Source organism: Phyllopteryx taeniolatus, chromosome 2, assembly GCF_024500385.1.
Source record: "Phyllopteryx taeniolatus isolate TA_2022b chromosome 2, UOR_Ptae_1.2, whole genome shotgun sequence".
Lineage (NCBI taxonomy): Eukaryota > Metazoa > Chordata > Actinopteri > Syngnathiformes > Syngnathidae > Phyllopteryx > Phyllopteryx taeniolatus.
Window position 1 is genome coordinate 5,383,896 of NC_084503.1, and position 14,011 is coordinate 5,397,906.

Consider the following 14,011-nt stretch of genomic DNA (forward strand, 5'->3'; position numbering starts at 1 on the left):
ACAACTGAAAATCAAACAATAACCGGGAAACTGAACATTTTTGGATTGGCGCTATGCATCATGGGATGTATTTGATTCTCAAGTGAGTGAGTATTGTTGTTGCTACTTTTCAAGATAGGTTAGGTTCACCACTACCACTGTATAGTGGAGACCTTACGCTCACTAAACACTGAGACAGCGCTACAAAAATGGTTAGGGCCCTGTATACGGTGTGGATGAGGAGTGATTTGTGAACTAACTTGGCAATGCTTGGACAGGTGGTGGGCGTGTCCTCCGTAACAGGCAGCGGATTGGGCGAGCTGCTCGTCAAGGTGCAGGATGCCGCTGAGGAGTATGACAGGTAAAAATGTTCTCCTCTATTGCCTTGCAAACATTCAAGTCGTGGACAAAATGCTATTACAGTCACCAAGTCACCTATTTGCCACTTTTTCGGTAGGCCTGAACTAAAACTGTTGAGTGAAAAAAGGCGCCTTTTGGCACACACATTTGTATGCAAGAAGAAGAGATTGTCATGAATGAAGTTGACTGTATAGATCGACCTTTTTAAAAATACTGTATTTGTAAACAAAAGTTGCGAGGATACTCCCTGGTAGCAGAGAAGTGATTGACAAAAACTTGTTTTTGGGTTGTGGCGCCAGATATGCCCCAAAATTTAGGTAGGCTATTTTTATTTTTTTCCATTTTCTTCCAAAAAGTAATCCAACTGGATCCAGCAGACTGTGTGGGTGAGGAGGGTAAGGCCAAGGATGTCACTGATAGACAAAAAGACAGAGTTGCCACTTGTAAAGGGACAAACTGGACACTATCCTCATCATTGGGTTTGTGTTATTTAGAAAATTTTAGCTTGACTTCTTTTTGAGTCATTTAGAAAAACATAATAGCAAGCCTGCTAGTAGTACGCAAGCCGTTTGTGTGCCAGAGCGCCATAAATCTCAGCATCAATTAAGGCAATCAGCCAGTCCCTCAATGATCATGTAATTAACTACGTTTATATTACTTATTGTCAAGGGAACATATATATTTTTTTATTTGAGTTGAAAAGACAATGCCTGAAAATTCAAGTTCATTTCAGTCAAAGTTCAAATTAAGGAGATGAAGTAAAATGATTTTCATTCAATAAGGAGTTGTGTTAAGTTCTACTGGTACTTTTGGGGAATCATCAATACATATGAGTGAGGGGGTATTCGTGGTATGACAAAAATGTTCAGGGGGTGCACAAGACAAAAAAGGGTGGGAACCACTGATTTTAAACCATTCACGGTTTTCTCAATTGCTCTGACTTGGTCAAATGACATCGGAAGGGTTTGCTTAATCGCGGTGTCATCGGAGAACACCCTAAAGTATGGACATGTGATGTCCTAATGAAAAGTTCCAGGTGGCCTTAGGGTGAGAATTGTTGGGAGTATATTGCAAATGCTAAGCTGGAGGCTTTACGTGATCAGGATTTTTGGGGCCAATCACCGATCAGCAAGTTTAAAAAAAAAAATAATAATAATAATAAAAAACAAAAACGATCACTGACCCAATCACAAGATGGTGCAGTGTCTATTTAAATGACTTGTTCATTTACTGTATATACTTTGGTACTGTATACTGTGTATGTTTAAAAAATATTCTCTCGTCAGATCTAGAGTAGAGATCGAGTGTATTCTAATCAGTCAGGTCAAACCAACATTACATCACAAATAATGGGTGCGAAGTTACTGTCATTAAATGACTTCACACACACCGAAAACGTTAGCGCATGATTCGACAGAACGCTGGCATGTTTACATACAGCTGTTAGTGCTAACACTAGCTTGCTAGGCTACGTAACGCTTTGTTGCCTGCTTGTGAGCCGTATTGTATTAAAAATATGTGAACATACCTCAAGCAATCCTTAAATGAACGTCCTCTCCCGAACACCGGTGACCACCACCACACGGTTTTCCCCATTGTGTTCTTATAATACACGCGGCGCGATCCATTGTTGTGGTCTTCGCCATGGTAACCAGTGTATCCGGTCGCGTTTGAGTTGACAAGATAAAGCCCAGCAATCATAAAAGATGGGATGTGGCGGTATCAGAATACAAGATTTTATTGCAGTAGTCTGTCATAGTGCAATCGTGAAAGACCAAATTTGTCTTGTAGTCTGATTACGTTACATTACGTGTTGCCTGTCCCACACCGCCGACGTTGTTTTTTTTAATAACTTTATTTACTTTATTAAGCTTGCTAGCCAATAGCTACACTTGAACCATTCCTCAGCTTTCCTGTGTGTCATGTGTGCTTTTACTGCTCAGGGATTATCTACCAGAATACGAACGACTCCGCAAGCAGCTGGTGAGTGTTTCTCGCTCCCCGCGCTCTGTGAGCACTCGAGGCAGATGGCCGCCCCACAATCATGCTTGTGTTGAAGCTCTATTGCTAAGCGTGCTTTTCACGTGTGCATCAGATGGAGGCTAAAAGCGAAAAGCAGCAAGAGCAGCTGGAGCGACTCAGCAAGGATCTCGGCGTCGTCCGCATGACGTCGGCCTCTGTTACAGGTGAAAAGGGGGGGAAGTCCGCATAATGCCGGCTCTGTTGCAGGTTGGAGAGAGAAAAAAAAGCGTCTTCATGATGATGGCTTCTGTTGTAGTTTTTAGTGCCTTCTGTAATTTCAAGTGCATCCACGCTGATGTGCCCTGCTTCCACTAGCATCAGAGAAGTTTACAAAAGCACAGACAGTGTTGACAAGTTGGCTTCTTTTCAAAGAAGTGGATATGAGCAGAATGATTTTCGCATTGTTTTGATACGTTTCCTCAGCCGTTCCTGATGTCTTCCCAGAGACTTCAGTTAGCGGCCCACTCTCAGTGCTCGGAATGTGTTGAAATTGAGCGTAAAACCACAAGTTGATGCAAGTTTGACTTCTTGTTCCTCCTTTTTGGACTGGCAGTACACTGTGTTTGAGTATGGGACAGTATTTGTATTGTACAGCTTGTATTTTAATTTTTTCCCCCCAAAAGAAGTTGAACTGAATGTAGGGTTTATTGGGGGACATCAAATTGTGTGTAATTTAGAAGAAAACGATGAGTTGGAAGCCGCGCCTGCGTCACTTCCGGGTTATCGTCATTTTAAATTACAGCTTTATAAATCAAAATATTTGATAGATATGAGGGCCGCCACGTCATATTTTTACAAGTTTAACTTCAGGCGAAATGACGACAAACCTTTATAATCAGTCTCTCATCGGAAGGTGGCTACATTTTAGGAACTTTGAGTTCTAGACTTTCGAGAGGTTTCGTTCCGAACCCAAAAACACACATAATCAATGCAAGTGGTGAATTTGATAGAAAATGTAATAATAAAAAGGGGTTTCTACAGGATGAAACGCAGACAAACACAAAACAAACAAGATATCTACGAACATTAGCGAAGGAAAGTATTTGTGATGTGAGATGAGCAGAATGGGCGTGTAGTGAATGCATATAGCTGAGGACTCCTGGTCTCGTTAATATAAACCCAAATATGCACTAATCCGTACTTTTAGTAGACCGCAATGTTGGACTTGATGCAGGCGAGTCAGGCTCCTGAGTGTTCGGCCGGCCCGGTCCACACTGGCAACAGGTGGATTCGACGGGAGGGAGGAATGGAAAAACAGGAGCAGCCGGAGGCCAACGAGTTCTCAGGCAGGACGTCTCTCGGTGACGTTCGCCTCCGTTCCCTCAGACTGAGTTCGGGCCCCCAAGCAGGGTGGCTCCAAGCGCTCGCAGGAATCTGCAGCCGGGGATCGTCCCATGTGTCCTTGCAACCTCGGGTGAGGTGGGCGTCCTACCTGGCGCGGTCGTCGGCGAGTTGGTCGGTGTGACCAAAAAGGCTTCTGCACCAAGACTCCAAAAACTTCTCAAATTCTCCCAGCTCCGGCCCCTTTTATGGCCAGACCGGGCCAAACAGGGTGGTTTCACCCCCTCTCCCCCCCTCCTTTTCTACCACCTTTGCGAACACCGAGGGGCTGGACTGCCTTTTGGTGTTATTTTTCCATTGTAGCATTATTTTGTGGTTTAAAACCAGTGGAATAAAATGTGAATTATTGGGTTTAAGATAACGAGACCATTTTCCTCACCCTGCATCGGTCCACGCTCATCCTCTTTCATACCTGTAATGAATGTTTCAAATGCTATGTGGTGTGGAGAACATCACTATTTTCATGTGACATTTGTGGTGTGGGGTGAGACATTCAACAGATTTGACGTTAGACGTTCAAGTTTGCAACAATACAGTCATTAGTGGCGTTCATGTATAGTTCTTAAAATATTGACTCCCAGTCGAGTCACAGACTGTCTTATGAACCCCTGTCTGTAGTGTCGTTCCGTCGCCCGTGGGAGTCGCTGTTGCCTGTTCCAACTCCCAAGTGGCAGCTCTCAGCAGGGTGGAGGCGTCGCTGCGGGTCCAATCCTTCGACTGGCGGGGAGTTAATTAACTTGGCGTTCGGGGGCGAACCCAGCATCCGTGGGTCTCCCCTTTGAAGTCTCGGGCAGACGTGATTCACTTGATTCACTTAGCTTCGGCACGGCAAAGCAAATGTCTGTGTCTTGTTGAAGATTTTGGTTTATTGTGTTAATCCGTATAGAGTCTGCGTGTGACTCTGGAGTTACAGTCTACTCCGGCGGGGAGCGGCGGTGGTGCGAGGCTGGGGTGCCGGGTGGCATCTTTTGCGTGGCTTGTCCGCTACATGAATGTCATTTCAAAGCTTGTTTGTTTGGAGAAATGGCAAATCCAAGTGGAGGGGGAGTGTTGATTTTGATTGTCTTGTCATTTGTTTTTTCCATAATTGAAGGGGAAATATGGGGAAGACAAAATCTGATTTGACTTGAAGGCCGTATCGGCCTATGCCAATGCAAGAACACTATTCCTTTTTAATGACCTCTGATGGGTCAAATTCTGACAGGTCCCCTTTTAAAGGTCAGAGGACAAAGATTTAAAATTGTTTCTTGATAACTCTAGAACCCATTTACAAACCACATCTGTCATTTCGAAGTGATGATATGGCAGATATACAGCAGTTAAATCGATAAATATGATGCAGAATGCGCCTTCTGCTTTTTGCATCCAGCGCCTTCTGGTCTTCGTCTCTTTCCGGCGCTGTGACGTCACATGACGCAAAAACATCCGGTTCCTTCGGCGTTGTGTGCTATTGTTTCATGCTGTTGTCCTCATCCTTGTATATTTGTTGTCGTATGATTTAACAATGTCACGCTGGATTATTGTGTGGCATTTGGTTGTACAAATGGTTCAGGCGGCGGCAAGAGTTTTTTTAATTTTTTGACTTTCCAAGTGAAAAAGAAATACGTGACCAATGGATAGGCAAAGTCAATCGACAGGGGAAGAAACATGCTCAGCTATGGGGGGCCTAGCAAGCATTCCAAATTGTGCCGATCACTTCGAACCGGCGTGTTTTGAGTAAGACTTAGCAGAAAGCATTGGATACAGAGGCAGAGGCTAAAACAAGCTGCGGTGCCAACTATTTTTCCTACGGCCATCGGGACCTCCACCGCCAGCAAGAGAACTAAATCTCGCAGCCGCCACGACGCAGCAGCGAAGCGGCGCAGACGAGGTGAGCACTTCCTTGTATATACCTACGACTCTATTATGGTTACTACGCACTCGGGAGTAGGAAAAAAAGAGCCACGGAGTACTTTTCAGTACTGTCGTCTGTACTTTTGCCTATATGACAAGCCAACAGACACGGCAAAGACTGCGTGCGGCGTGTTATAGCGCAACTTGAGCGAGGGGCACACAGTATATAGGAATACTGCATCTTATGTAAAAGATTGTGCCGTGGCACTGAAACATATGAATATATAATGCGTATAGTCGTGCTAAAAAATATTGGCACCCCTGGCGTGGCATTATTTCAAGCCATGAGTGGATAAAAAGACATGCTTTTGATATACCGTCTCATGGAGCTCGTGGCCACTCTCTTTTTCTGTTGTACAGCTGCTACTTCGCTGCTCGTCGTCGTCACTGTCTGATTGCCTCAAACGTACGCTTTGACGATGCCAGGTTCAATTGGGTGCCCTGCGATTAGCTGGCAACCGGTTCAGGGTGTCCCCCGCCTCCTGCCCGATGATAGCTGGGATAGGCTCCAGCACGCCCGCGACCCGCGTGAGGAGAAGCGCGACAGAAAATGGATGGATGGATGGATGGATGGATGGAATTTCAATTGGGGGCTCTGTACGTCGAAATCCTCCTCCTCCACATATTCCAACACGTTGCTCGCCATTGCGTATCGTGTGTAGCACGCTGTGTCACTTCTGGTAGCCCTTGCGGTGGATAGAGTAACCACACCCCGGTGTCTGGAGCTTCGGGTATGTTCGGGGAGAACTCAATATGCGTTATAAAAACCACATTTTTAGCTAAACTATGGTTGAAAACTTGCTGGAAGTTACGTGCATGTATTACATAACATATAAACAATGCAAATATGAATTTTAACTGACCCCATCTGACCTTTAACCTTTGTGAATGTTCTCTTAATCCATTTTTATTATTGTTTTTAAAATTTGCTTGTGTTTGTATGCATGATTGAGCTCTAGCACTAGGCCGCCGCCCCCCTCCTGGTGACACATCCCACCGCCTTTGTCTTGTTTTGTGCAGAAGAAGCCTCAAATGTGGGCGGGCCCGGTGACCTCATCATGACTCGCGGCGACCCCGACGACGCAGCGGCAGCAGATAGCGACACGGACGACGTGGACCACAGCAGTAAGCTGACGGCCTCCACATACGACTTACTAGTTTCATCCCATACGTGACCGCTCCCAAGTCAAAAATCTGTCATTGCAAACATAGCGTTTGACTGTGACCATATCGTTACATTTTGGTCTAATCGACGATTTTTAAAACATTTTTGTATTTATTTTTTTCTCGTACGTACATAGTGGAACCTCGAGTTACAAACGTTATCGGTTCTTGAAAGGGGTTTGTAAATTATAAACATGAAAGCATCCACATAAAACAAACATAATTTTCCCATAAGAAATAATGTAAACATGAATATTTTGTTCCAGCCTCAACAAGTCCCAATTTTAGTCAAAGTTTGCACACTTTAAACACAATATAAAGCTATACAGTACTATATGTCAAACATCACGAGGGGCGATCGATCAAAAATCTCTTTAATGAACCAAGTTAGCATCAGCAAGCGGAGGCGTCCTCATTGAAATGGAGCGGCCCTGCCGACACGCAGCCAAACACTTTAAGGTCACCAGTCTCTCTTTGGTATGTTCACAGCCAGTCGGAAATCACAAAGCCCCTCCACTTGAACAACTACAGTAGGTTCGTACAATTATGAAGAATAAGAAAATGAAATCCGCTTTATCCTGACTTCTTGGCTTGTAGCAGCAGCTTCTCTTGACAACAAGTCAGGATATAATTCCTCCTCTTCTCGTAAACGATAGTCTCGGAAATGCTATCGCTCTGTTTTTCATTTATCAAAAACGAAAAACTTTTCCACTTGGTGCAGAGGTTTCTCTGTCCTTTCGAAGATACTTGATTCACTTGGCAATGTCCGCAGCAACAAAAATCGTAATTTTTTTTCCAACAATAGTGGCAATTGTCTTCTTTTTCTTTGTCTTTTTTTTAAGTGAGTCCCTCCCCTTGCCGCGCTTGTCCGGTGCTTTTCTTGGATGCATATTGAGCTAGCAAAATGTGAAAATAAAGGCAAAAAACACCGAAAAGGCACACAATGGCACACTAAGCAAAGTAGCAACCGACTGCCACGCTGGAGCGGCAGAGAGCGATCCACCTCCCCAAATTAGGCGCACCTCAAATTGGCAACACCGCCTGCCATAAAACGGTTGTATAAAATGTTGGCACGCTGCGATAAGTTTTATCCCATCGGGTAATAGTTTTGTCCGTTCTGTAGTTAATAAATGGAATATTTCGAACATTGAGGTTCTTGTACAACCCCAATTCCAATGAAGTTGGGATGTTGTGTTAAACATAAATAAAAACAGAATACAATGATTTGCAAATCATGTTCAACCTATATTTAATTAAATACACTACAAGGACAAGATATTTAATGTTCAAACTGATCTACTTGATTGTTTTTAGCAAATAATCATTAACTTAGAATTTGATGGCTGCAACACATTCCAAAAAAAGCTGGGACAGGCTCATGTTTACCACGGTGTTACATCACCTTTTCTTTGAACAACATTCAATAAACGTTTGGGAACTGAGGACACGAATTGTTGAAGCTTTGTAGGTGGAATTCTTTCCCATTCTTGCTCGATGTACAGCTTCAGCTGTTCAACAGTCCGGGGTCTCCGTTGCCTTATTTTACGCTTCATAATGCGCCACACGTTTTGAAAGGGAGACGCGTCTGGACTGCAGGCAGGCCAGTCGAGTACCCGCACTCTTTACTACGAAGCCACGCTGTTGTAACACGTGCAGAATGTGGTTTGGCATTCTCTTGCTGAAATTAGCAGGGGTGTCCATGAACAAGACGTTGCTTGGATGGCAGGGTATGTTTCTCCAAAACCTGTATGTACTTTTCAGCATGAATGGTGCCTTCACAGATGTGTAAGTTACCCATGCCATTGGCACTAACACAGCCCCATACCATCACAGATGCTGGCTTTTGAACTTTGCGTCCGTAACAGTCCGGATGGTTCTTTTCCTCTTTGGCCCGGAGGACACGACGTCCAAAATTTCAAAAAACAATTTGAAATGTGGACTCGTCGGACCACAGAACACTTTTCCACTTTGCATCAGTCCATCTTAGATGAGCTTGGCCCCAGAGAAGCCGCCGGGGTTTCTGGGTGTTGTTGATAAATGGCTTTTGCTTTGCATAGTAGAGTTTCAAGTTGCACTTACGGATGTAGCACGAAACTTTATTTACTGACATTGGTTTTCTGAAGTGTTCCTGAGCCCATGTGGTGATATTCTTTACACATTGTTGATTTTGATGCAGTGCCGCCTCAGGAATCGAAGGTCACGGGCATTCAATGTTGGTTTTGGGCCTTTCCGCTTCCATGCAGTGATATCTCCAGATTCTCTGAACCTTTTGATGATATTATGGACCGTAGATGATGAAATCCCTGAATTCCTTGCAATTGTACGTTGAGGAACATTGTCCTGAAACTGTGCGACTATTTTCTCACGCACTTGTTCACAAAGAGGTGAACCTCGCCCCATCTTTGCTTGTGAATGACTGAGCAATTCAGGGACGCTCCTTTTCTACCCAATCATGTTACCCACCTGTTCACCTGTGGGATGTTCCGAGCAGGTGTTTGATGAGCATTCCTCAACTTTCTCCGTCTTTTTTGCCACCTGTCCCAGCTTTTTGGGAACATGTTGCAGCCATAAAATTCCAAGTTAATGATTATTTGCTAAAAACAATAAATTACATAATTATCTAACATGAAATATCTTTTCTTTGTACTGTATTCAATTAAATATAGGTTGAGCATGATTTGCAAATCATTGTATTCTGTTTTTATTTATGTTTAACACAACGTCCCAACTTGATTGACATTGGGGTTGTAAATCAGGGTTACACTGTCTGTCTGTCTGTGTGTGTGTGTGTGTGTGTGTGTGCGTGCGTGCGTGCGTGCGTGTGAGAGAGATGATTCTCACTTCTCAATAATTGTTTTTCTCTGAGCACAAAGTGAAAATAACGACCAAGCGATGGCTTGTCGCAGTTAAAAAAAGTAAGTTGGAGCAGTGGCAAGTCAAGGTAGCAGTGCATCATGTGTGTATGTGCGTGTGGTGTGTGTGTGTGCGTGCGCAGAAGTGGAGGAGAGCAAAGAGAGGGACGCCTTTGGAAGTTTCCTACGGGAGAGGAGGAAGGTGGTCGAGGTCCGAAATCGGAAGAGCAGCTTGACGGAAGGTCCTTGACGTGATGTCTTCGGGACAACTGAAGCAAAACACAAACTCTTCTTTCTTCTATTGAGGAAGACAAAACAAAACAAAATGTCTTTCTTTTTTTGTTTTCCCCTTTGGTCTTGTGGGCAGCGTTTTGGACGGGTGGTTAGCACGTCTGCCTCACACTTCTGAGGTTGTGGGTTTGAATCTGGTCTCTGGCCTTTCTGTGTGGACTTTGCATGCTGTGCCCGTCCGCGCTCAAGTGACTTTTCTCTCCTGCGTTCACGTTGGCGACACATCGCGTCGGCCGTTCCTGACGTCTTCCCAGAAACTTCGGGTAGCGGCCCGCTCTCGGTGCTCGGAACGTGTTGAAATCGTGAGTAAGACCATCAATGTCGGCACTCTGGGTAACCGGTGACATTCTTTTTCTGGGTACTGAAAATGGGCCGGGGGTCCCGAATCGATCCAAACCCGAGGCCGCCGGCCACGTCATGGATCTCTCACTGCTCCCTCGGCCCGTGTCCTCCAACCGTCCGCGTCGAAGCGACCTCGTCGCTTGCTCGGTAAAGCTAGCGTCGCAACTGGAGCGGCTCATGTTTCGCCAGCTGCTTGCGCAAATGTCCCCTCTGGCAATGGTTGTTTTTTTTTTTGTTTTTGTCACTTGTTTCTGACAGGTATGACTCACAATTATAAAATAGCTTTAAAGTGTACCCTATGTATTATTTAGCTAGCTAGCCGTCTAGCTTTCAGTGTGTTCGTGATTTGACATTTGGAGCTTTTGAACATTTGCAACCTTTTCATTAGTTGGATGGCGTGTCTTTGTACGGCTGTGAGTTGTGGCCTACAGCAGCTCCTTGCAAGTGTTTTCATTTTGTGTTTGCGCTTTTGACTGTTTACCCCATTAAATAAACCTTTGAAAGTGCATTGACGACTGTGGCTCTCTCCTTGCCCACATCACACTACCTTAATTGCTCTTTTTCTTCTCTCTCTCTCTCCCCCCCCCCCCCCCACCCTTCTAATGCAGCAGTATATCTGAAGCACGCTTTTTACTCAAATTGGGCAAAAATTTACTGAGTGGGGGCATATCACTCGAACAACTCAATCGGGCAGTCGTAAGTCAAGGCACAATTGTTTTCCCTCTGAATGGGGTAGCTTTCTTCCGCAACCTCACGTGTGGTGTTCACTGCCATTCATTGGACATTAATACGCCGTCACATTGTCATATTACGTCATTTCATAATTTGGTCACATTCCGCCATATAACATTGTCACGAGACAACTGCTTTTTTTTTTTCTCGCTCTGCTTGCTTCGCTTTTCTTGCTGATAAGCTTGTTTTTCTTCTAGAAACAAATTTAGAAGCAGCCACTCCTGGATATTTTAAAACCTGTCAGACTGTACTTTTTCTTGTAGATAGTCAGTTGTTGCTATATTCCAATATTTTTACCCTCTCACCATTACGTGAGGGTGGCCTGCTAATTAGCACAAGCCTGCTATTAGCAACAAGACCAGCAATCAAGATGCCTCCCTTTTCCACTGAGGACTATCACAGACTGCTGCAGGGGATGTCAATGTTGTGTATTTTGTAACCATTGGAAGTGACAATGACCTATGGGGTCCCTCATGGGTCAGTTCTTGGACCCCTCCTGTTCAGCCTGTATATGCTACCCTTGGGTCAAATTCTTCAGAACTTTAATTTTGACTGTCATAGCTTTGTAGATTACACACAGTTACATCTAGCAGTGTCTCCAGATGACTACAGTTCAATTGAGGTGTTGTGTCGCTGTCTAAAACAGATAAATGTCTGGATGAGCCAACTTGTTAATTCAACCACAACAAAACTGAGATAATTGTTTTTGGCAATAAAGAAAAAAGGATTGCTGTTTGTAAATACCTGGAGTCACTCTCTTTAAAGACCAAGTCCGAAACCTTGGTGTTCTGATAGATTCCGACCTGACTTTCGACAGTCATGTCAAATCAATTACTAAAACTGCCTTCTACCATCTGAAGAACATATCCAGAGTGAAGGCTTGCATGTGTCAAGCAGACCAGGAGACGCTCATCCACGCTTTTATCTCCAGTAGAATTGACTATTGTAATGGTCTTTTTTCTGGACTCCCTAAAAAGAGCATTAAACAGCTGCAGCTCATTCAGAATGCTTCAGCTCGGGTTCTGACTAGAACCAAGAGGTCAGAGCATACTACGTACTCCAATTCTAAAGTCTTTACACTGGCTTCCAGTCAGCTTTTGAATAGATTTTAAAGTTCTGCTACTGGTCTATAAATCACGAAACAATTTAGGTCCTGAATACATGAATGAAATGCTAATGGGATATAAACCCAGTACGTCTCTGAGATCAACAGACTCGGGTCAAAGAGTGGAGCACAGAGTGCAAAGCAAATAGCATTTAGCTATTATGCTGCACACAAATGGAATATGTTGCCAACAGAAGTGACATCAGCCCCAAGTGTGCATGTTTTTAAGTCCAGGTTAAAAACTCTTCTTTTTCCCCACTTTTAAATAATATTTCTTGCACTGTACGCTGTTTTAATTATATTTTTTTCTCTTTGTTTTAAATGTTTATAAGGTTTCTTTTTCTTTGTTTTTAAATGCTTTTAATCATGTAAAGCACATTGAGTTCCCTTGTGTAGGAAATATCTAAATTTGCTTTGCTTACGTCACGTCATGTCATGTCATGCTTTCCAACTGCCCCACGTCAACTGTCGAGACCTTCAAGTTCCTGGGAATTACAGGCTCTCAAGACCTGAAGTGGGAGATCGATATTAACTCCCTCCTCAAAAAGCCCCAGCAGAGGATGTACTTCCTGCGGGGTCTGAGGCAGCACGCCCTGCCACTGGAGCTGTTAAGGCAGTTCTACACCGTAGTCATGGAATCAGTCCTGTGTTCTTCCATCACAGTCTGTTTGGCGCTGCTACAAAAAAGGACAAACTCCGACTGCAACGGACAATCCAAACTGCTGAAAGGATTGCAAGTACCCCCCTACCCACCCTTGAGGACTTGCACGCTGCCAGAACTAAGACAAGAGCATGCAAAATCCTCTTGGACCCTCCACATCCTGGTCACCGCCTCTTCCAGCTCCTTCCCTCAGGTAGGCGCTATCGAACAATGCAAACTAAAACAAGCAGACATTCCAACAGCGTCTTCCCGTCTTGCCATTAACTTCTGAAACAGTTTACTAACAATTCCATTGTAACATTTTTGTCTTTGAGTCACTGCACCAGACTATTGTTCTATTAGTCATTTCAAACTGCTCTAAATTGCTAGAGGACAGCATCATTTTTCAAAATTGTCCCCCAAAAATACAATAAATTATACCAGCATTACCACATTACTGGTAACCTTTTATTGCTCAGTGACTCTGTGTTTGTTTTTCATGTCTCAAAAGTATTCAATTGACTGTCTGTTTTGGTACTAGAGCAGCTCCAACTACCGGAGAAAAATTGCTTGTGTTTTTGACATACCTGGCAAATGAAGATGATTGTGATTCTGGTGTTGAAAGGACCCCCTTGACAATGAGATGCATCTCCGGGGGTTATCCTTGGAAAGAAATACATACATCAACAAATAATGCACAATATAAAACATGTTTTCTGACTTCATGTGGATACATTTTTATTTACACTGGAGAAAGAGGGGAAAAAAAACAAAAAAAACAACAACAATATAGGTATACGATATTTATTATTTTCACACACCGACCATACTCCGTGTTACGGCATAACGACACAGTGCCATAAAGTATCATGTCTTGGTGCGTGTTTTCTTACTTCTATGATAAAGCACACAGTTGTTGTTCACGGATGAGTGGACGTAATCATCTGACGATAACTCTTCACTTTGTGTCCCTGCCCTTGTTTCACATTTCACTTGGAAATGTGAAGTGCTGAGCTGAGCAATGCTGCCCTCTGCTGGCCAAGACTAGCATCCCAGAAGGAATTGCACAATGAATGATGTCCAGTATTCATCTTTACAGTCTTTTAAATGTAGTATTTAGAGTATTTTTTTGTCAAGTAAAAAAGTGAAACTGGATCTTTTCCCACAGCACGTGTGCTTGCTCACGTCACGATGACGTGCTCGGGAATGGCCGATTGGAAGATTGTCAATCATCGCTTGTGACCCGCCATCCACCAAACGTGCCTCCTCTGTACTTTGTTTTCAAATGCT

The 14,011-nt window shown here is 43.8% G+C and overlaps 1 protein-coding gene across 3 annotated transcripts in view; it reads left to right on the plus strand.

Moving 5' to 3' along the window:
* Positions 1 to 10,750, plus strand: part of gpn1 (GPN-loop GTPase 1) — a 29,019-nt gene extending 18,269 nt beyond the window's left edge. For 2 of the 3 annotated variants that reach the window (XM_061755583.1, XM_061755601.1), the window contains exons 9-13: positions 258 to 340; positions 2,283 to 2,322; positions 2,435 to 2,525; positions 6,616 to 6,720; positions 9,755 to 10,750. In XM_061755583.1, coding sequence (XP_061611567.1) covers positions 258 to 340; positions 2,283 to 2,322; positions 2,435 to 2,525; positions 6,616 to 6,720; positions 9,755 to 9,861 — 426 coding nt within the window. In that variant the 3' untranslated portion in view covers positions 9,862 to 10,750. The remainder of the gene's footprint in view (positions 1 to 257; positions 341 to 2,282; positions 2,323 to 2,434; positions 2,526 to 6,615; positions 6,721 to 9,754) is intronic. The other variant, XM_061755591.1, reaches the window with a different exon arrangement.
* The last annotated feature ends 3,261 nt before the right edge of the window (positions 10,751 to 14,011 follow it).